This window comes from Lygodium microphyllum, chromosome 15 (assembly GCF_053477565.2).
Source record: "Lygodium microphyllum isolate KBCC chromosome 15, Lygodium_microphyllum_v1.1.10, whole genome shotgun sequence".
Lineage (NCBI taxonomy): Eukaryota > Viridiplantae > Streptophyta > Polypodiopsida > Schizaeales > Lygodiaceae > Lygodium > Lygodium microphyllum.
In genome coordinates, this window is record NC_141149.1 from 128,569,879 (window position 1) to 128,592,291 (window position 22,413).

At 45.0% G+C, this 22,413-nt stretch overlaps 1 protein-coding gene across 2 annotated transcripts in view; it reads left to right on the plus strand.

The window, feature by feature from the left end:
* UPL7 (ubiquitin-protein ligase 7) overlaps positions 1 to 22,413 on the plus strand; it is a 112,231-nt gene that overhangs the window by 9,667 nt on the left and 80,151 nt on the right. For both annotated transcript variants that reach the window (XM_087694746.1, XM_087694747.1), the window contains exons 3-4: positions 6,335 to 6,590; positions 6,675 to 7,303. In XM_087694746.1, coding sequence (XP_087550872.1) covers positions 6,335 to 6,590; positions 6,675 to 7,303 — 885 coding nt within the window. The remainder of the gene's footprint in view (positions 1 to 6,334; positions 6,591 to 6,674; positions 7,304 to 22,413) is intronic.

Here is a 22,413-nt window from a genome sequence, read left to right on the forward strand (position 1 = left end):
CCTCTTGATAGGTAGCACAATCGTTTCTCTCGTACTGCAAATTGTTACACCACATACATCTTTTTCCAGGCTTAGGGGCTACTGTCCGTCCCCTTTCCTCTTGTCCTTGTTCGTCCAATTTTGCAACCTTCAATTGAAGATCCCGCATGCCTTTGACCAATTCATCTAAGACATCTTCCCTAACTAAGGGAACAATAGCAGGTACAGCCATAGGGTTAGCCACAGAAGTAGGTGGCTTACTGGATACATCAACTGTCTTACCCGTAACAGTGGGCAAGCTAGAGACATGCAATTCCCTTTCAGAGTTTCGAAAGGAAACTCGACCCTTTCCACAGTGAATGTGGGCGTCGTTGGGCTTAAGCCAATCCATTCCGAGTAGACACTCATGGATACCTAAATTCATGACTCTGAATTTAACCGAAGTCTTCTTTCCTCCCAGAAAGAATCCCACCTTAGCAGTTTGCCTGGTACAAGTTACCTCACGACCATTTGCCAATTCCACAAGCAGGGTAGGTGCTTCTACTGTGGCTATTCCTTATCTTTTTGCACATGCTGGTGAGATAAAGGAATGTGTACTGCCACAATCAATCAAGGTCTTGAAACCTTTACCTTGATAGTCTGACGGTGTCTGAATCACTGAGATACATTCGTGCCATTGAATAACTTCACCTCACTCTCAACTGCTTGCAAAGCATTCATCACAACACTTTCTATTTGAGCTAAAGCTTGCATCACCTGTTGTTGTTGTTGTTATACCTGCATAAGCATATTCACATTTTGTACCAACTGCTCCAAAACATCACTGGATAATGTATTCGAAGATTCTTCCATATTGTCTTTTCTTCTTCTGACGACCTTTCACGTCGGGTTCACCAATGTCAAAGGGGTTTTTGTCGAAAGGTCGAATCCACCAGGGATCAGAAGTAGAAGGAAGTAGAGATAGGAGATGGAAGAGAAGATAGAGAATACCTAAGTGGTAAATACTACAAAAACAAATCACAATGAATTGAATCAACATGTATTGAAAGAACCTGGAATCTTCACACTACTCAAAAGCAATCTTCAGGCATTAGATCTCCTGGAGCTTCTTGGTAGAACAAAACGTGCATAAAAATTACAGCTCCTTCTCTGCTGCTCGGAACCCAAATCTGATGGCTCCGTTGGCTCCGAAAGGGGGGGAAAACTCCAGGACACATAGTCACGGATCTCCCAGATCACTCCTTTTTCTTCTTTCAGCTCAATCTGCAGTTTTCAACCTATTTACAGCGATCGCGACACGCGCGATTTCGTCAATTTGTCCTTGTTGTGACAATCCCCTAATTGGCTGAAAAAGCAACTAGTTTTTTGCATGCCATCCTAATCTAGAAGCTTTTTCTAACTTTTTCGGGATTTTACAATAAATAATATAAAAAATAGGCTAAAATTATCAAAAAATCTAGTATTTTCAGATAATCCATGCAACTCACACTAGTACTAATGGCTCAGATCACGTTGACTCTCTAGATCAATAAAGAAGTCGGATGATGATGCATTCCATACTTTTTCACACTGTGTCCTCATAACATCACGACAGCGTAGCCCTACTGGACTGTGCAGTCACAACGGTCTTTTGAGGCTTTTTAGGTGGAAGACCTTGGGTCTTGGAGCGACACTGCTTGTTCACATGGCCTGCTCTCTGGCAGTGTGTATAAAACCGGTTTTTCTTAGGGAGTTGCTACCAGATAGGTCTAGATTCTTTGGTTCCATCTGAGGAAGAGGAGTCACCCTTTGATTGGCTTGCCTTCGCATCTTGCAAGTTTTTGCTACTGGTGGTTTTCCCTCTCGAAGAAGAGGCAACCAACCCCCTCTGCTTTGAATAAGACTGTGATGAGGATTTCTTGTGGACTTGATCATGCCGCCTTACGTAACGCAAGAATTGGCACTTAAACTCGTAGAAGGTTGGCAATCGAGGTTGGGAGATGATGTGTTGAATGAAATTGAACTATTTTTCGGGCAACTTATTCAATAAGAATGTAACCTGATCGTCATTTGACTTTGGAGAGCCAGTAGTGGCGAACTCGGCGCCTATATTTAGCCAGCTTGACTTTTAGATCATCCCCTTCCTTAATAGAGAACTCTTGAAGCTCAAAGTCGAGATTGATGCACTGAGTATGATCATGAGCCGCATATCGGTCGAGAAGGTGACTCCAACGCTCTGACGCGAGCGGGAAGTGCTGCAACTGAGAGTGAAACTCAAGAAGCAATCCCTACATTAGCTCAACATTGAGTGTGGCATTGTGGGCTCTCCATTGACAGATGTAGTTAGGGTGAGCTAGTCGAGAGTTTGGCATAGGCTCTAGACCAAGGATGAGGTCCCAAAGACCCTGAGACTCAAGCACTTGTTGCATGAAATTAGACCAAGTAGTGAAATTCGACTCGTTAGAATGTGTCTTATCCGTGAAGGCATTCTTGGCTGTTGCAACAGGAGTGGTAGTGCTCGGAGATGGATAGTGTGAAAAAGTGTAGTGGGGGTACGATGGGGGAGTGGAGTACTTAGGAATGGGCCCCAGAGTGCCCACCAGGCATGCGGGTAGTGTGCAAGGTGGATCCATAGGTAGGGATGGGCTGACTAGGCATGGGCATGGTAGCCACATGAGGAACCCAAGGAGGTGGGATGGGAACACGGGGAGCAGAAGATAGGAATCCCTGCGTAGGTGTAACCCAAGGAGAGTGTGAAGACGAACCATAAGCTGAGGATGGAAACCCCTGCGTTTGAGTGGTCATGTGAGATGTAAAGCTGGGGAGAGTGAGGGGGATGCCCATCAGAGTCGACCAAGGAGTTATGGGTATGCTCATTTGCTGAAAGGTGAGAGGCACTGTGTTAAAGGGTGGCATTCCCCCTAACGAAGTACCATGGTGCAAAGAGGTAGAGAATGGGGTGAAGAAGGAAAAGGTGCTAGGAGCAGAGATGGAAGATCCAACCCCTAGGGTGTGTGATGCAGATGTGGAGTGTAATCCAAGGTTTTGGAAAGATGATGAGAGGCGATCAAGGTGTGATATAGAAGGGGGTGGGATGGGAGGGAAGTGAAAAGTGTATGTGATATGCTCAAATGAAACAGAAGGTGTAGATGTACCTGAATTCCGTCTGCTTCGTGAGTCCCCTCTATTGAAGTTTACATACGCAAAGCCATCTGGATCCTGTACCTTAAAGGAAGAAACAGGTGAGGATTTTGATTCATGCAACAGAAAAGAATTGTACAAACCTGACATTGGGCTTGGTTGAGATGATGAAGATGGACTACCAGACGTTCCGAATGCCGTATGCCCTCCATGATCGGAGAGGTAGCCAGCCTCACCAACAGGTCTGATTGTGGTAGCAAAACTGGTAGGAGGGGTGTAAACATCACCGTACTTGTCGTGATAGTACTTTTCAAAGTCCTCCTCTATCATGTTAGTGAAATTTGGTGAAGGTGGAGTGTCGTCCTTCTCACTGAGTTCATAATGCCATCTCAGGGCCTCCAATGATGGAGAAGCCTGATAAGATATCATAGGAATTGGAGAAGAAGGTGTTTGGGACATTGTGATTCGGTTACGAGTTGTATTGTGTGCCTCACACAAAGACTAGCTCTCCACAATATCCACAGGATACTCTTTACAAGAGCATCGGCTCTGATACCATGTGAAGAAAACTACTAGGGTTTGCACTGAGGACACATAGAGTATACGACCACGACAGAAACACAAAGAGACAGACACAGACACAGAGGGCAAAACTCAAACCCTAAACACAAAACTCAAAACTCAAACACAGAAACTCAAACACAGACAGAAGAAGGGAGAGAAAGAATACAACTCTGAAGTGAATGAATGCTGTAAATGAATGTAAGAGTGTACAATGTGCTCAAGGGCAGAGCAATGTCAGAATGTGGCATCCATCGGAGACGGATCCCAAGTTTGTGACCACTAGTCGGAGTGTAGGAGTGCTGAATAGTGAACGGCAGCAGACTGGTCACCAAAACGCAGCAGTCTGGAGGCTGGAAATTGGTAAACGCAGCAGTGTACCACTGATTGGAGGCTGGAAACTGCGCACAGTTTGTTGTAAATAGCAGGCTGAAACAGTGTCTGATGTGGCTGGCGATGATTGGATGATCAGATCACAGTAGATGATGTTGTCGCCAGCAATTGATGTCAGCATGGATGAAGGCGCCAGAAGCACGAGCAAACACGGATGGAGTGACAGCAGTCTCAAGGGTTGGACAGCCATGTGGGAGGAGGCTGATGGCTGAAATCTGCACGTGGAGTGAGAAACTTGCACAGACGGAATAGGGCTGAATGGGGGCAGCCTTCTATTTATAGATGTGGAAGGGCGCCCCAAAAATTAGGGTTTCCACTAAACTCTCTCGAATTGCTCCTCGTTTTAGGGTTTTTACTCTAAAAGAGCATTTTTTAGTGTGTTTTGGGGTTGTTTAAGAGGCTAATCAGCAAGTAATGCATGTTTTAGCTCAACAAGTGGATCTTGGATGCATTCATCATGCATCCAAAGTATTGTTTGTTGACAATATTTTTAAAATGGGATCATTATTTAGTGTATCAGTCCTCATTGAAGTGGTATGCATATAGTATGATTCGTTATTTGCAGCTTTGAAATTGTACATTTGCATTAGTATATGATCATTAGAGGTGCTGGTTTGTAGTGGATGATCATAAGTTTTCAACGGTATTCAGCTGGTTTTATGGATTCCTGTGTGTTTTATGAATGCCATTGATAGTTCAGCCATGGTTTATGCTAAGTCTATGCTTTACTATAGGTTTTTGATAGTAGTTTTGGATTCTTTTTGAGTTAAGTTTTTGCTAGCTGAAAATTTTTAGCAAGTGTTTGGAAGTAGCATGGTTAAGCAACAGTGGACGATGTTGTTATACTATGATGCCTTGTAGAAACTCCAATGCAATATATTTTGCTTTTGGGCAAATAGTAGTGCGATTGATGATGATTGCAAGGATTTCAAGGGGGTTCAAGGGGGAGGTTTATCACAATAATGTGAAATTTTGATGCTTTGCTTAACATTTGATCAAGTTGTTAATCAAATGCGCAAATGTGAGGTGCACATGTGATGTGCTAGTTAGTTGTCTCACAATGTTGGACCAAGGACCCTAAGATATCGATTAGTGCCAAAGGAAAAAGTTGTATTAAGTTCTACTTCATAGGTACTAGGTGGTACCTATTGACAGATTTTGGCCTAGATCATTTTATTAGCCATTAATGTTAGTGGTGACATTAAGAACTAGGTATTAATTAATTAATTAATGCCCCATTCAAGGGCTAATAAATGCTTAGGAATACTTGGACAAAGAATTGGCCTAGCCAATTTAATTTTTGGTTGGCATAATTAAAATTTTGAGTAAGAATTAACAATTAAATTGATTTTCAGAATTGATATTCTCTGAAAATTAATTTAATTTGGCTGAAAATTGCTTAAAAATGGATTATGAAGGCTGCCACTTGGCAAAACTTTCCCATGCAAGTGAGGAAAGAGTTGTCGGAGGCTGGTGGAAGCAGATTATAGCCGTTCTGGTGGGGAGAGAGGTTGAGAGAGAGTGTGGAGAGGCTGCTGGTCTGATTCCAAGCCAACAGAGAACAGCCCAAGACCTGGCAACAGCAAGGAGAGGACTTCTTGCTGCTGGGGACTCCCTCGTGGCCTTATGTGCAGCTGGCGACAGCATTTCAGCCATTGTTGGCTGTAGGTGACAAAGATTGGGGCAGTCGTAGTAGTTCCACCCGACTTCTTGTGACAGAAATCAGAATAACCATGGTAATTGTGAAACATGTTTTGCCTAGTGCAAAACATGGAAGGCGCTTTACTGATGAAACGTTTCAATTTGCCATGTTTTGCACATCCTTTTCAGTCGAAGAGGATTCAAAAAACAATTTCTATTGAAAACCTGCTAAATGTAGATGTTTTAATTGTGTGAATGTTTTATCCTGAAATGCAATGTTTTGGGTACGAAGTGTTTCAGTGGTGATATGTTTCATGGTTAGCTTGACCTTAACATGTACTATGACTATGCATACATAGCTGTTTGTGTTTGCTTTTTGTCCTCTTTTTCATCTTGTTGTACATCAGTGCTGTCACATTCTTATTGTTAAGCTAAGTTGTTGTGTCTGGACTCTGCCCTCATATTTTAGCTGGATATACATCAGAGCACATTCTTATCTTGAGTACATGTGATCCCACCTGGTTGATTTTCTTTTGTTTGGGGGAAGTTTTTTTTTGGGGCGGAGGGGGCACCATATCTTTCTTTTTCATTTAGGCAGTGACTACATTGTTGTTTGATCATAATAATTTATGTTAATCAGCGTGTCTGGAGAGGCCGTCATGCTGCTTGCAAAGCTGCAGACAACTTTCGTGATGAGTGGGATGCATATTTGACAAAAGACTGGAAAGTGCTTGAAGAAAGGGAGCCTATGCAAGCACTTATCAGATGTGTAAGGCCATTTCTCTACTTTGCTGGATCACATCGGTTTTGCTTGCACAAATCTACCATTCTGACTGGAGATTCTGGAAGATTCATAACTTGTTTTACAATCCTTCTTCAAAGTATAAACTCCTCTGGTAAGTTTATTGGTGGATGCTCTGTTCAAGTCCATGAAACATATTATTCATCCTTTAATCTATCTTTACATACATTTTTGGCAGATATTCACAGAAATTATTGCAGTTTATCCATTGGACCTGGGGACTGGCAAAGCACATGGATGTATCAAGCTCGCAAGCTGTTGAGGCTTTGCTATCTTGTGCTAGTTGAAGCATCGAACTGGAAAGACTCGCAAGTGGCTGTGCTTGCAAGCTTAGCAGTACGCTTATTAGTAGCTTTGACAGATGCAAATTTATGGAAGTGCTTCATGAAGGAGGAAACAAAAGCACATGCAAGAGTTATTGTCCAGAGTCTTCTAGATTGGATAGCAAATGGCAATGCAGATTTCTATCCTGCACTTCATACCTATATTTTTCAGAGTTGTCCTTGCAAGTATGATGGTACTGGCCAACCTTTAGAGTATCAAAAAGAGAGGCTGTTTGTTACTGCTAGTGCTATGACGGTAGCCTTGAGACCTTTGCAGGGTTTGTCTCCTCTGGATGAGGGAAGACTCAGCATTTGGAACAAGCCCATTAACGTAAATGAAAGGAACTTGGCGGGCAGAAAGGCTGCAGAAGTATTCTGTTCATGTATTCTCACTATTCCATTCATTACACAACGGCTTCCTGCTGTCATTTTACCTGCTCTACAACATCCCTCTGTTTTAACACCTTGTCTTGAAGTTTTAGCGGTAAATTTTAACTTACTGCCATGGTAAAGAATTGTTTTGTGTTACTTGTTAATCTTACACATAACTCAGGATTCTTATTTTCAGTTAATGCTCTTCCTGCTTTTGTCATTAGTGATCTTCTTTTGAGAGGCTTCTTCACACCAAGCACAGTTCCTGGTCATAAGCACACATTATATTTAAGTTGTCAGATGCTTCCATTCTGTGATCTATAATCCAGGACAAAATCACTCATAGCAGCGCACCCATTGCTAGGCATTGAACGAGTGCACTTTAGTCTGTTGCAGGTTCCTTCTGCAAGTGCCTTAGTTGCTAATGGAATGAAACAGTGGTATGGAACATCTTGAATGTTGGTCAGTTGATACTTTAAAGATCGTGCACATGTAGAATTTTCTTTGCAGCATTTAGTGGTTGTATATTTGATGTCAAGTAACTAAAACCCATTTTTCCATAAACACTTGCTAATAGCAGAGTTATTCTGTCATCAGCTGGGGTTTCAGGATACTGTAGTGTTGCTGTTCAGCCATTTGCATCTCAAGTCATGCATGACCTAGATGTAGATGTGATATCATTTTGGGCATTGAATGCAGGCAGTGTTTGAAGATTATGGTAAATGGAATATGAGAAATGTAAGACAAGTATTGCGACATGGAATGGCCATTTTTGGGTCCCCCGTTCCAATTCCCTGTTTCATGCTTATTGCATGTGACTATATAGCCACATGGAATGGCAATTTGTGGCCTTCTTTGTTTCCGTTCCTTGTTCCCATTTCCCATTCCATGTGATATGGCAGTCAGTAAATAGAGCAAACCATGAAGACAGGAACTACTGCCTGGCAAGGCAAGTTACTAGAAATATTAAGAGCTCTATCACCAAAAGAGAGAGAACCACTAATATATCATCCCTCTTTCTACTCTCATCTTGTAAAGAAATCAATTGTTTTTGTTGCATCCTAAGTGATGTATGTGTGCATGTTCATCTTTACACGATCTTGTGAGATTGAAAACTACTTCTCGTCACTCTTAGGTCGATTGTAATTGAAATCTTCTCTAAGGGACTTGGGTTTGAGTAGAAATACATTCTTTCCAGTTGGGGTGGGGGGGATTGCCCATCTTCAATCTCAATCTTGTCTCCATTACTTTTGTGTTTCCATTGCTGTAATTTCTTGAATAATTATTATATTCACTTGTAAGTATTTGTTTTCTCCATTTCTGGAAATATTAAGTCTCGAAAACAAACGAATACTATGATTGTTGAGCATATTACATTGTTTGGGGTGTCTACAGTCTCACAAATGAAAATTTTGAGACTTATGCTGATTGCTTGGTGAAGCCTTTGACAGCCACGTGTCATGAGGTTTGAGCTATTGGAGTCGTGTGTACATCCTGAAAAGAGGGGGTTATTAATTTGATCCCCAAAGTCCCTCCCCTTAATGGGTACTATATATGAGATACTCTCAAAGGTGATGGCTAATCACCTTCATGAGCATCTCCCTACCGTTGTGCATTCCCATTAGCATGGTTTATCATTGGCATGAATATTTTCTATAATAGCTTGAATGTACAAATGGGCGTAGATTATGTGTAGCACTTCAACCAAGCAGTTCTTCTTGTCTAGTTGGATTTGAAGGCGGCCTTTGGCTATTTGGAATGGTCTTTTCTTGTGGAGTTTATGCAGACCATGGGATTTGGGCCACACATGACTTAGTTGCTTGATATGTACTCTTAGCAGCGACGCTTCACTGCATCCCATGGTGAATGATAGTGTTAATGAGCCCTTTACCCTTTTACCATTGGTCAAACAAGGCTGCTCTTTGAGTCTCCTTTTTACCCTTGCTACCCATCCGGTTTACACCATATTATCATATTTAGTTGAGATTGGGGCTGGTTTATCCCTCCCATTGAATGGACTTTTTATTGGGTAGACATTGGGTAATGACACTTTCATGATATTGAAAGCTGATCGGTCCATAAGGCATAAGATGTTTGGGCTTTGTTTGGTCAAGCTTTGGGCCACTGTATTAATGCTACTAAATTGTCTCTCATTAGTTGCATCGAATCAAATTTATAAGCCTTGGATTGGCAGGGTGAAGTGGTTCTGTAGGGCAATATTGTGTGGCATCTGGGTTACCCTTTGGGTGTTGACATTCAGGCTAAACAATTGTTGCAATGGATTTCTTAGAAGAGCTAGAAGCTAAGTTCTCTATTGGAAATCTCAAGCACGACCTTTTCATGTGTGCCTCAAAGTGGCATAGACTATTATGTGCCTATGGTCATCTATTATTTGCCTCTTTTACTTTGGATTAGGAGTAGTTTGTCGAGTGACATAACTTGACATATCTATTTCATGCTATGGAATAAGAATTCCGTGCATGTTGGTATTTCTTGGATTTCAAGGAGCCTTGTTTGTACTCCAAAAAGCATGGGTGGTGGGGCTGTTTTGGATGTTGAGACTCACATGGTTGCTCTCTGTTGGTCATTATTTCAAGCCATGTGTGCCAGTCATCAATCTTTGGGTCTTTATTGTTAGTTTCTTTCTTAAACACAGGGTGGTTGTGTCCTAGGAATATTAAAATTTAGGGTTTGTGGTGGCACATGCTCAACATCGACTCCTGGCTTTCGATTCCTTCTATTTTCTTAACCCATTTGGTATGCTCATGGAAAGCTGCTTCTTAGAAGGTGAATTGACATCCAACAGAGAATATATTACATGCTAATTCCTTGGAGATTGAGTAATTGTCTATTTTCTGGTTGCTCTCTTGGGAAGGAAAACAAGATGATCACTTAAGTTCAATTAGATGACACATTTGGTCTTGGTTCTTATTGTGAGTGCGACTCTCTTGGCTCATAATGTGCTGTTGTCTTTCCACACATCCAAATGGGTTTTCCATATCCCTTGTGTATATGTGATTTTTGGGACATGATCTTAGCACAATTGCAAGATCGACAACCCTTCCTCACCCTTGATTTAGATCATCCTTGGCAAGTTTGGAGATTGGCAGGTTGGTTGCATTTGGACAGTGCTTCGGTTAACCAAATCTATCCCCTCTTGATTAGAGACGCTCATTGATATGACCAAGGCTAATGTTGTTTGGAGGACTCCATAAAAGCAACGCTTGGTGGAAACTGACTATTATGGAAGGGTGGATCAATAATAATCCATTCAAATCCAAATTCTTTCTTTAGAGAACGCTGATCGATCGCTGCTTTGCGTGTGGCCTTGGCCCTTTCTAGATGTCATATTTCTATAGTTTCTTTTGTACTACTAGTGTGAAATCTTCCCGCCCCATAAATTTGTTTTGTGCCCATTAGCCACGAAGATTTGGTCCCTCGTCTGACATTTGGAGACATGTGGTGGGACCTTTGTTGCATCCCTCTGATTAGATCTTTCAAGATAAATTATCCCACTCCTATGTAACCATATATAAATAAGTTTCATTTTCTTAGATTTTGGGGCCGTTGGCACAATTGGGTCGCGGAATGTCTTTATCTTTGATTTTGCCTCTGGGGTTCAAAGTCATGTCACGTGGCTGAAGGGTCTTCTTCATTGGTAGAGCTGGATCTTGTTCAACATGCTAGCTCCGGAGGATTTCGTTTCTTGGCATGTGGCAATTTCTTTTGCTAAGCTGCGTGACTCTTGTACTTGTGTGATTAAAATAATTTTCCATTATGAAAAAAATAAAAATGAATGAATGAATGAACACACACACACACACACACACACACACATATATATATATATATATATATATAGAGAGAGAGAGAGAGAGAGAGAGAGAGAGAGAGAGAGAGAGAGAGAGAGAGAGAGAGAGAGAGAGAGACTTAGTCACTCACCCAATGCTCTCTTTGTTAGATAAGTTGGCTGATCAAGGCGAGATTGTTGGTTTGTCTCTTCCCAGTGGTGCCCAACTTTTGGATCAATCTTTGGCTGATGATTTCTTTATGTTTCTTAAGGCTAATTGGACTAATGTGAATCGGTATGTAAATCTCTTTGCTTTAGCTTTAGGGCTTTATATTAATGCTTAGAAATCTCCATTGATTTCTTGTACGGAGAGTGATTTGCAAGTTTTAGGTCTGCAAGGAGCAATGATTTCTAAAGGAGATATTACCTAACACTTGGGTTATCCTATTGGTGTGGATGCTCCTCGTGCCTTGCTTGATTGGATGTCATCCCATATACACGATCGGTTTATGTACTAGAAATCTCAAGGCTGGCCTCTTCATGCGAGACTTAAAGTTGCTCAATGCATCATGATAAGTATAGTCTCATTTTTTTTGCCCTTACGTCCTTAGACTAAGAAGTCTTGGTTCAGCCTATCCACTCCATGTTGTGGAAAAAGAAAGGGAATCGTTTGGGCCAGGTGTGGATTTCTTGGCAGCATGTGACTACTCCTAAAAGGATGGGGGGAGCAGCTTTATTGGATGTTAATTTCCATATGGTTGCATTGAGATTGGCACTTTTGCAGGCTTTATGTGTGTAGAGCCATTCCTGGACAGATATTGCAAAATTTCTCATTGAAAAGACTGGTATCTCGCATGGTCGCATGGTTATTCAAGTTTCTTGGTGGCATGTGCTGAATTTCACGAGGCCTATCAAGGTCTCCCTGTCTTTTTTCCTTTCTCATTTGATCACATCCTGGCAAGAGATTTTGCGTTCTGCAGTTTGGCACCCTCCTAATCTTCGTAAGAAGAAGAATTTGCTGCAAGGAGAAGTGCTGGCTACCTCCAGGTTGTTGGACTGGCCTGATAAAGACTTGCAATGAGATAAGTTTAATGGATGGCTCACTTAGGGTTGCAAATAGTCCATGATGGTGTCATTCTTGGGCAGCCACGTCTTTATTCTTTCTAGCGCATTCGTCAGTACTTTTCAATACTTTTGGGTGCCTCGTGGCTATCATGACATTTTGTCATCCTTACAGGAGCAGCTTTTGAGGTACTCTCCATTGCGTGATTTTCAGCCCTCGTCTCCTTGGCGGGGTTGGATGTTTGTGCTTTCTGAAGATTTTTGAGAATAGGTTAACTAATCAGATCTATCATCGAATGGTTGAGGTCAAGAGATGGGCCATTGGAAAGGCCAATAAATTATGCCATATTCAGGACAACAAAAAGAAGTGGCAGGAAAGATTTCTCCAACTTTGGAAGTCTAAGATTCCTTATCAGGGTAAAGTTTTCCTATGGAGGTTGCTTATTGGGGGTCTTCCAACTGGGGATGTGTTGCATGCTCTCAAGATCTCTCGTGGTTGCTGTGTATTTTGCATTGCATGCGATGAGACATTGCTTCATCTCTTTGTCTCTTGCCTTGTTGTTCGACATATTTGGAGTTTTGTTTCCCGTGTGTGGTCCTCAGTGACTCAGTAGTCGATATCAGCTCGTTCATGGATTATGGGAAGGATGCCTTCTATGTCCGCCTTGCAATCAAATCATTCTTGCCTTTTCGATTTCCTTAGATGGATAGCTTTGTGTGGCATATTTGGTGTACTTCGAATGCCTTCTTTTTTGATTCTGCCTTGGGTAACCATGGTCATGTGGCATGTGTTCGTGGTTTATTGCTATGGTAGATCTCCTCTATGGTTTCAATTGACTTGGTTCTTCCTAACATTGTTGCTCCTTGACTGGAAAGTGTTTGCTCCACTCCGGTTGTCCTTTCTGTGTGGTATTTGTGTGTTATGAGAGGCCTTTCAGCTTGATTTTGTGTTTGTTCTATTTTTCTTAGCTGACTTGATGGTTTGATGTAAATATTGCCATCTAATTCAATAATCTTCATGAGAGAGAGAGAGAGAGAGAGAGAGAGAGAGAGAGAGAGAGAGAGAGAGAGAGAGAGAGAGAGAGAGAGAGAGTTATATTAACGTCTACAACAGGCCAAGTTGGCCTATGAGACCAAAATGTTGCATACAAATGTTTGGGAGATTTCAAAAGTCCCAGTGAAGCTAACGTGGAGGCCGGTTGGGTTGGTGGGGGCTCGGTGGTGGGAAGGGTAGCTAGTATTTGGTAGAAGTCGTTGAGTATGCGTTGGTTGGTGGCTCCTTGTCTTTGCTCCGTGGTTCGTAGGAGGTGGTCTCTGTGGCGTCGTATTTCCAGTAGAAAGAGCCCCAGGCATCTCTGGTCTTTGAATTCCATCACCTTGGAGAGTGGTCCGAATCCTTCGTTGAAGAGGCAGTGGAAGTGTCCCTGTCTTTGGCTCGAGATGGTAGAGTTGAGAGATTCGGTCTTCTGGGGGGAGGGGGTTGGCCCTGTATCTGCCCGTTTCGACCTGTAGTTGGTGTGAGGACGTGCGGATCTGTCCGATGGCACTTCTGACCCCGTGAGACAGGTGTGTGTCCATGTAGCTTGGGCGGGTGATGAAGCCGTCCAGGGAGATATGCAGGAAGTGTTCTCGGTAGAAAGCCTTCTTGGTTCCTAGTTCCGACGTGGGGGTCACCCATGTCCTGGCGGTGTCTGTCTGGATGATATCCATTCTGGTGATGCGATTCACCTCCTCTCGACTGAGCTCCAGGTGTGGGCAGTCTAGGCTGTATTGTAGTGGGGGGAGGTGATCCATGTGCAGGCCATGGAGCCGTAGCCAGGTTTCTATTCGGGCATACCAGCACTCAGTGTCCCCTTGTGTTGCTAGCTGTTTGGATGACTTTAGGGCGAGTCTGGGGTACCAGTGCCGGGGCAGGTCCCATATTCGGCGCAAGAAGGTCACGGTCTGGAAGAGGGCCTCAGCCAGGAGGGGCGGTGCCCCCAGCTCTGCGCGGATGATCTCGTGTGGTACGGAGGGCTTGCTTCGGATCATCCGTGAGATCATAAGTATTAAGGGTCTCTCCATCTGCTCCCATCCCTCGTAGGTGGCCTCCTCCTTAGGCAGTGGCTGATCCTGTGGGGCCTTCCACGTGTGGTAGAGATTGGACCCCCATATGGGAGCCCCGTACAGGAGGGCTGGTGTGACCAAGGTGTCAAAAACCCAGAGCTTTGTCCGGGGTTCCTGGAACTGTATGCGGGCACGTTGGTTCTCCATTGACTCGAGGGCTGCATAGCCTCGGGTTAGTCTATCTTCCGCGGCTTTTCTCAGGGTAAATCTCGGTCCAGAGAATGTAATCCCCAGGTAGACGTATCTTTGGACCATGTCCACGGTTTCTTCGCCGTATGTGAAGGGGGGTACCAACCGTCAGAGCCATTGGGTTGATGTGTTGAACACCATGACCTTGGTTTTCCCCAAGTTCACAGTTAGGTCTTTGTCTTGGCAAAAGGCCTGTAGTGCGTCCAGTTGGCGCTGTAGCCCTTCGGGTGTGCTGGAGATGAGGACACTGTCGTCTGCATATAGTAAGATAGGCATCAGTGTCCCTCCCAGGCTCGATTCCTCCTCGCCCAATCTATCTATGTACTCTGAGATCTCGTCAATGTAGAGGCCAAATAGGGTTGGTGAGAGTGGGCATCCCTGCTTGACTCCGATGGTGCTGGTGATCTCCTTTGACAGTCCTCCCGGTGCCCGAACTCGGCCCGTTACCGATTCGTATAGTGCCAGTATCCCCCATCGCATTTCGGTTGGTACTTCCAGTTCCTGTAGTCTCTGCGTGAGCCTCGCTCGTGGGACTGTGTCAAAGGCCTTGCGGAAGTTCACGAAGCAGCAGTACACCCGTCTTTCATGTGCTCTGCCCTCCTCTATGATGGCTCTCAGTGTGAGGATATGGTCAAGGGTGTAGAACCCCCTCCTAAATTGCTCTGCCCACTTGCTCAGCTCGTGGTCCAGTATGGATCCATAGAGCTTGGCTAGTACATGGCCAACCATGACTGTTCGGTAGTTCGTGGGAACCATGGGGTCTCCGGCCTTCAGGATAGGTATTATGGTGTTGGTTGACCAACTGGCTGGGAAGCCTTCGCATAGGGCTCTGTTGAACATGTGTGCTAGGAGAGGTGCCAGTATGTCTCTAGCATGGGTCAAATGCTCTGCTACCAAGCCTTCGTGGTCTTGGGCACGGCCATTTTGGAGTCTATCAATGGCGTCCCGAACCCGCCCCGTGCTGAAGAATGTGGATGATTCGGGTCTGCTCCCTGGGGGCCGGTGTAGCTGGGGCTGCTTGGATACTTGGTATAGTGAGGTTGCATATGCGTGCCAAGTGTCCGGGGAGGTGATGGGCGTCTGGGCTTGGGGTTCCTGAAACGCCTTCCATGCCTCTTTGCTGTCGTGTCCTAAGAATAGCTGGTAGAATTCGTGTTCGACTTTGGAGAGGTAGGCTCGTTTCTTCCGTCGCACTAGGCGACGGAAGATCAAGCGTGCTTGTTTATGCGTGTGTACTCCCCGTGCTTCGTCCTGTTGAAGACGGAGCTGGGTTTCCCTGCACTCTTGTTCGGAGGGGTGGGGTGGGGGGAGGGGGATGTGTGGGGGAAGTATTCGGCAGCCGAGGTGTGTAGTGTGCCCGCCAACTATGCTGTGACCTCCTCCAGGGGTGCGTGGGGGTTCATTTCTTGCAGGCTCCAATAGAGATGGTCGGAGTATGCGCTCGCAGTTAGCCTAGTAAAGTGGTACCTGGGGAATCTTGGGGGGTTGCTTGCTGGGGGGGTTAGGTCATACTTGCAGGTTATGTCAAATTGCAGGTATGCATGGTTGGCAGCCACTGCGAGTGGGCGAGGTGATATTTTAAAGGACTGGATGTTGGGGATAAGTGATAGAGGGCCGAGGATATAGTCCACTGTGCTTGCTCCCAATTTCTGTGTGGGTGCTCCATGTGCCCCCCGTCCGATGCAATTGGCCGCGTGCTTGTGTGTGAAGCATGTGAGGGCATCCGACCCGGGCCATCTGTCGAGACCGTTGAGGATGGCCAGTCCGTGTGCCCCCCCTAACGCCAGTAGGTGTTTGCCATATTCGGTGCATTCAGTTGTGTCTTGTGATGCCCGGTTGAGTCCTATCTCCTCCGGTGCGATCTCTTTGTACATGTGGTCTTCGCTCTCGAAGAAGGGGGTCTGCCTTTGTGCTGTGCGTGCGTTGAAGTCTCCAGCCAACATGACATCCCCCAAGCTGGAGTAGTGCATGATATCTTCGTACAGTGGTAGGTATGGTGACTCGCCCTTCGGTGGTGCGTATGGGGAGTATGCTGGTGGGAAATAGCACACCGCCATGTATATGTCTCGGGGGCGATCTGTGTGTATCCGGATCCACATGAACCGGGCTTCCTCATCTTTCCGCATGACTTGCACCATGGGCTGTAGCTCCTCCCTGTACAACACAGCCACCCCTCCGGACCCTCGGGTCCCTCCTTTTGTTCGGGCTCTAGGGCGGCATGCCGTCTCCCATCTATATCCCCTCACTTCTGGTAAGTAGGTGCCTGGGCTTTGGTGGGTTTCTGTGTAGAGGACGATGTCCTTGCCGGTGAAGGTCTCCTAGAATAATCCTGCATCTGTTTTCATAGCCCCGTTGCAGTTGCACACTGCAAAACTCAGGTGGGTCTCATAGGCCGCGCCCCGTCATTGGCGCTTATCTGTGATGATGACCCGACCATCTCTGTATACTGCCCATTTTCCCGCTTTGCGAGCCTCTAGGATCTGTGGCATGCATTCTTTACGGTGTGCCACCTGTGCGGGTGTGAGGTCATCCTCCAGGTAGACTTTTTCCCCTTTTAGAGCTGTCCTTTTAGAGAGGAAGGCTCGTCTGGATTCTAAGTTGGCAAATTTGAGGATAAGAGGCCTTCCCTTGGTGAGGTCTTTCCCTACACGCCATGCATTCTCCACTATTTGAGGGTCCTCTACTCCCAGCTTTTCACATATCTGCTTGGCATCTGCCAGGGGGCTATCCCCTTCCTTCCATCCGACCACCCGGATGTGGAGCGCTCTAAGCTTTCTCCTTTTCTCCTTCTCCAGTGCTGCATTCACAAACTCCTTCTTTGTTGGTGACTTCTTGGCTACCTCAATCCATTTGGAGTTCTCGGCCACTTAGGCTTGTGCTTGTTTCACTATATTCGCCCATGTGTTGAGCTCCTTTGTTACTTGTGTCATCAGCTCGTTGATCTCGGATTGCACCTTGGTGGGCGTTGTTTCGGTGATTTCTCCTTCCTCCTTCTTGAGTAGGTCCAGCTGGTTTCTATATTCATCGAGCTCATGCCTCAGTTCTTCGATCACCCTGTTTCTCTCCTGGAGGGACGTTTCAATGTCCACCTTCCAGGAGGTGAAGTGTGATGTGATCTTGGCGTAGATTTCGTTCTTCCATTCTTGCACTTTCGTGCTTATTTCCTCCTTGATTTGGTGTGCAGTTTCCGCGCACATTGCTGCCATGATTTCCTTGATGTTGCTGATGTCTTGGTCATGCGCCTTGCATACATCTTGGAGGGCCTCCATGCCTTTCCTTGTGTGGTAGTCTGTCACCTTGTCAATGCTGCTCCAAATCGTTGAGTATTTCTCATTCTTCTCCCCCCTTGTGCGGTTGCTTGGTGACGGGGATGTCTTGTTCGAGCCCATCCCTTCCTCACAGTTCCGGGGCTTGCTCAGGGGATGTGGGCATCCGGCCTCATTGTGGTTGCGGATGCGTGATGGGTGGTGGTGGGAGGTGGCGGAAAAGTCGGGTATGGGCAGGGCTAGTGGCGGTGGGGTGATATGGGTGCCGAGGCCGGGGCCTGAGGGAGGCCTGTAGCAGGGCGAGGGAGAGGGGGGGGGGCCGGCTGCTACGAGGAGAGGAGAGATGGCGACTGCTCCTATCGAAGGAGCAGGGAGGGCTATGGCAGGGGCGGGCTGGCGTGCATGGTCCGGCGACTCGGACGGTATGGTCCGGTCGTCGACTTGGGCAAGGCGCGTGGTCATGTGGAGAGGGGGCGTCCGATTGTGCTCCTACTCTAGCCAAGGACCCACCACCCTCCAAAGAGCAACAACCACCACAACAGCCATCTACTCGACCATTGCGACACACCTGTGATCCTCTAGCACAATTGGCCTTTGATGTTGCTGGTAGAGTCATCACTCCATGGGACCGCAAGTATCCAGGTTCTATTTCCCACTCTGTAGATGTGCCTTCCTCCTCGAGAGATGACTATCAGAGATCCAATCCCTCTGCAATACTAGGAGATTTCTTCAAAGATGGTGTATTGGAGACATTGGCCACGAAGGCCCAGGCTCATGTAGCAAAATCCCATCAACACTCTTGATCCTTTGTATTTGTCCAGCCTCGAGGTGTCTTTTGCGCTCTCGTCTTTTGCTTTGCTGAAAACATTGTATTTGGTTCATATATGATGGCGTAGAGCCATCGGTACTTTGTAATCTTATAATCTTGTACTTTTTGGTAATTAATATAAATACCCATTACAAACAAAAAAAAAGAGAGAGGGAGGGAGCGGGCCCAGTGGCACCTTGTGTAGGATTTTTTGACCACTAACTCTTTTAAGATGGAATTGTTGGCAGCGTCCAAGTTGATTTTGTGGGATGGGTAGCAAGAGGCTCGTCCTAAATTTAATCGCATGGCACAACTAGGCTTATCTTCAATTTTTGATGCCACTCTGGTGACCCACTAGGGGTTGATGTCTTCGCACCGCCAGGAAGCTTTTTTGCATCCCTCGAGGTTATAGGGACTTGTGGGATCACGTTTTGACGACGTTGTAGCCTAGAGACCCCTTCTCTACCCTCCTCCTTGATCATCCTTGGCAAGACTGGGACCTTGCTAGTCAACTCATTTGGAAAAGGTTTCGGCTAATCAAGTATACTATCTCATGATTAAGGACCACCATTGATTGGTCATTGAGACCAATACAATTTGGGGTGTGCATAAATCTCGGCATTGGTGGAAAATCACCATCATGGAGGGTTGGTTCAATAAGACACCATATAAAAGTAAAGTCTTCCTTTGGCATGTCATGGTTGGTGGATTGTCTCTTGTTGTGACACTTGCAAAATGCCACATCTCCAAAGGCTCTTGTTTCTTCTGCCTCACCACTGTGGAACCTCCTTGACACTAATTTTTTTCTGTCCTTTGGCACCAAAAACTTGGTCCCTATTGTTTCCTATTTGGCGGGATCTGGTTGGCACGTCTTTGCACCCCTTTCATTGGGTCTTTGCTCAATCCAAATACCCTTCTTTGGCACAACCACATATGAAGATTCTATTTCCATTCCTCTGTTTTTGGGGTTGTTGGCACAATTGGACAACTTGGAATGCTTTTGTTTTTTATTCTAGTTCTAGGGTTCAAACTCACATTGCAAAGTTGAAAGGTGTCCTGCATTGGCAGTTGGACCTTATTCGGCACGTAGATCTTCTTTCTAGGGAGAACTTGGTCCCTTAGCATATGGCAATAGCTGCTTCTTTGTTGTGACTTTTTGTGCTCTTTTAGTTATTTGACATTTGTAAAAGAGAGTTTACGTATGATGGCATAGACCCATCTATGAGAGTTTGCAACAAAAGAGGGAACACGAACACAGAGACAAAGGAACAGAGAGAGACTGCAACAAAAAAAGAAAGAAATTTGCGTCGAACAAGGAACAAATGCTGAATACAAAAAGAGGACTGATTAGTCCTTGCACGCACCCCATAGCATCAGTTAGGGCACTAGATCAAGCTGATGATGATGGCAACACAGGAGACGGAGGAAAATGATGGAGTCGAAGTGTGCACCTACCAAGGAAGAAGGAAGATGATTTGTCAAGTGAGTGGGGAAGGATATAAATAGCCAAATAACCCCAAAACTGGCCGACCAACAATCTGGGCAAAAAAAGTGGCCAACTAGCATTAATGCTGGTAAAATTGCTAGACAAGCTTAGACAAAGTCCCTAAAATAGTAGACGATGTTCGACAAGTGAGGCAAACTCTAATGTATGCTGAAACTACCTTGGAAATGCTCACAAAATCCCTACTGGAGGAGAAAATGTACTAAAAGGCAATAAACTAATTGCTCTAGAATGACCTACCTCCTTTGTCAAAGCAAGTGACAAATAGGTCAGAGCTTCTCAAGTCCTCATTTGACTCCGATTGAGGCTCATAGACAAGAGATGACAAAGCATGACAATCATGACTGCTAATACTCCATCTCAGAACTTGGATGTGGTGAAAGGTTAAGGGAGAAACAGATCTGAGGATGGCAAGAGGAATGCCAAGGTCGATGAAGTGTGTCAATGAGGACTGTCAATGAAGAAGCTCCTCACAATCCTAGTAAACCCCCTCTAAAACACTAGGGGCTAGGGAATCCGCAACCACATCATCGAGATCATCCCTGTCTGAAAGGGATGAAGGGTACGAGGGAACCACTGGAGGAGAGGGTGGGGGATGGGAAGGAACCTATGGAATAGATGGTGCACAACTGGGAACGGGTATAACAATAGACAACTACCTTAGAGGACCTTGCATAAGAGAAGGGGAATGGAGCCTCTAAAGCCCTCTCTCTTGCCAATGTGTCACAATAATAGCCCTTGTAGAAGAATCCTCAATACAAATGGCTTGCTCGATGAAGACAACTTGGGTACCAAGTCTAGTAAGGCTATAAATTGAGAGGAGTGGAAAGCCCAAGTTTGGAACATAAAGGGTGTGTGAAAGGGAGCTTGACATGCGGTTTGGAAACAAAGATAAAGTATCAACACCACCAATAGATACCGATACAATGTCACCAACACTAATTGAACCCTTAAAAGAGCACAGATCCTGCAACAAATCACCTTGTGGAGTTATATGACTACTCAGAAGACCAGACAACCATTTAAGAAGGCTCCTCCAATTCAACAATATGAAGAAACACAGACTCATGGGTAATTGCTAGAGTAGTGGTAGAAGGCTCGGATGTTCCAAATTTGGCATTTAGGCTTCTCCGAGTCGGAGTCAAAGCCTTGAAGAACTCTCATGTTGTTTAGCCTTGACTTCCCTTTCTTCTTCTTCTCCTCTTGCGAACTCGCAACAAAAGCTTTGGCAGAGGTGGGTCCACTAGCGCTTGTCATACTCTAAAATAAGCGGGGCAAGCCCCTCCCATAGAAGTTTCTCACGAGTCCTCGATGTAAGAAGGCTGGTGTAGAAGATATCAAACCGGGGAGATGGCAATTGAGTTAAAATATTCATGGCCAAATCCTCTGAAGAGATTATCCTGCCAAGAGATGCAAGCTCATCTCTCATATCCTCCAACTTGTTGATATGATTCTTCATGGAAGGAGAATCATCAACAATGAGCATTTGTAATTTCTTCTCAAGAGTGATCCGGTGGGCAAATGTCTTATGATGGTACAAAGAAGCAAGCTTTATCCACACTTCCATTGAAACCAGCCTTCCTTCTCGGGTGGTAAATAACCTAATTAAGTACTTAATTACAGCAATTAACAAATTCACAAAACTGAAATGCACACTTTACCATACAATCTTGGACATTGGACAGCCTCTCGACACCAAAACCATGCCCCCAAAACCGGTGCACCTTTTGGTATTTCTGTAACTTATATTGCAATTGGATGGAGTACAATAGAGATTCCTTAATCTCCTCCGTTGATCCAAATGCCCCTTGTTGCCACAAATGATCAGCCAGTCTTCAAACCAATTTACCCCTTGGTTTGCTTGGGGATTAGCCTTCACCCTACTCTGCTTGAAAGACAAATTCAGCCCCAAATCTGATATGGGCTAGCTGCCCTCTTGAATCTCCCTAAAATTCCTCAATTTTAACTGTTGAAATTCAAGTCCTAGGTCCTTACTTTTGAGTACGTATCCCAGGACGTTTGTTAAAACTGTAAATTAGGGTTTACAGCAGAGGTTGACTGAAATCTCTTTCTTTGATGGCTCAAATTGCTGAAAAATGTTGAGATAACTTGAGAGATGCCTAGGGGATAAGAGAGAATGTTATAGATAGAGAAATTCAGAGTTTCATTGCAAGAAACGATGAAAAGCTACTACTGTCTTGCTCAAACAGCCATGGAAGCTATCACCTATAGCTTAGGATCACCAGAAAGACTGTTGCCCCATCCTTTATGCTGTCATCTTCACTAGAAGGACCTTGGGGTGTTGTCACCTGCTCTTGGAGGGCTCCAAACTGCTATCATATGCTGTAGGATTGATCCCTAGGGGTTGCAAATCACATTAGCAATCTCTCCATGCTCTCTAATAGTCTCCTTTTGTTTCACAATGGTTGGAACAAACTTCCACCAGCCCCTAAAAACGTTTTTCCCACTTGCACGGGCAAGTTTTGCCAAGTGGCGG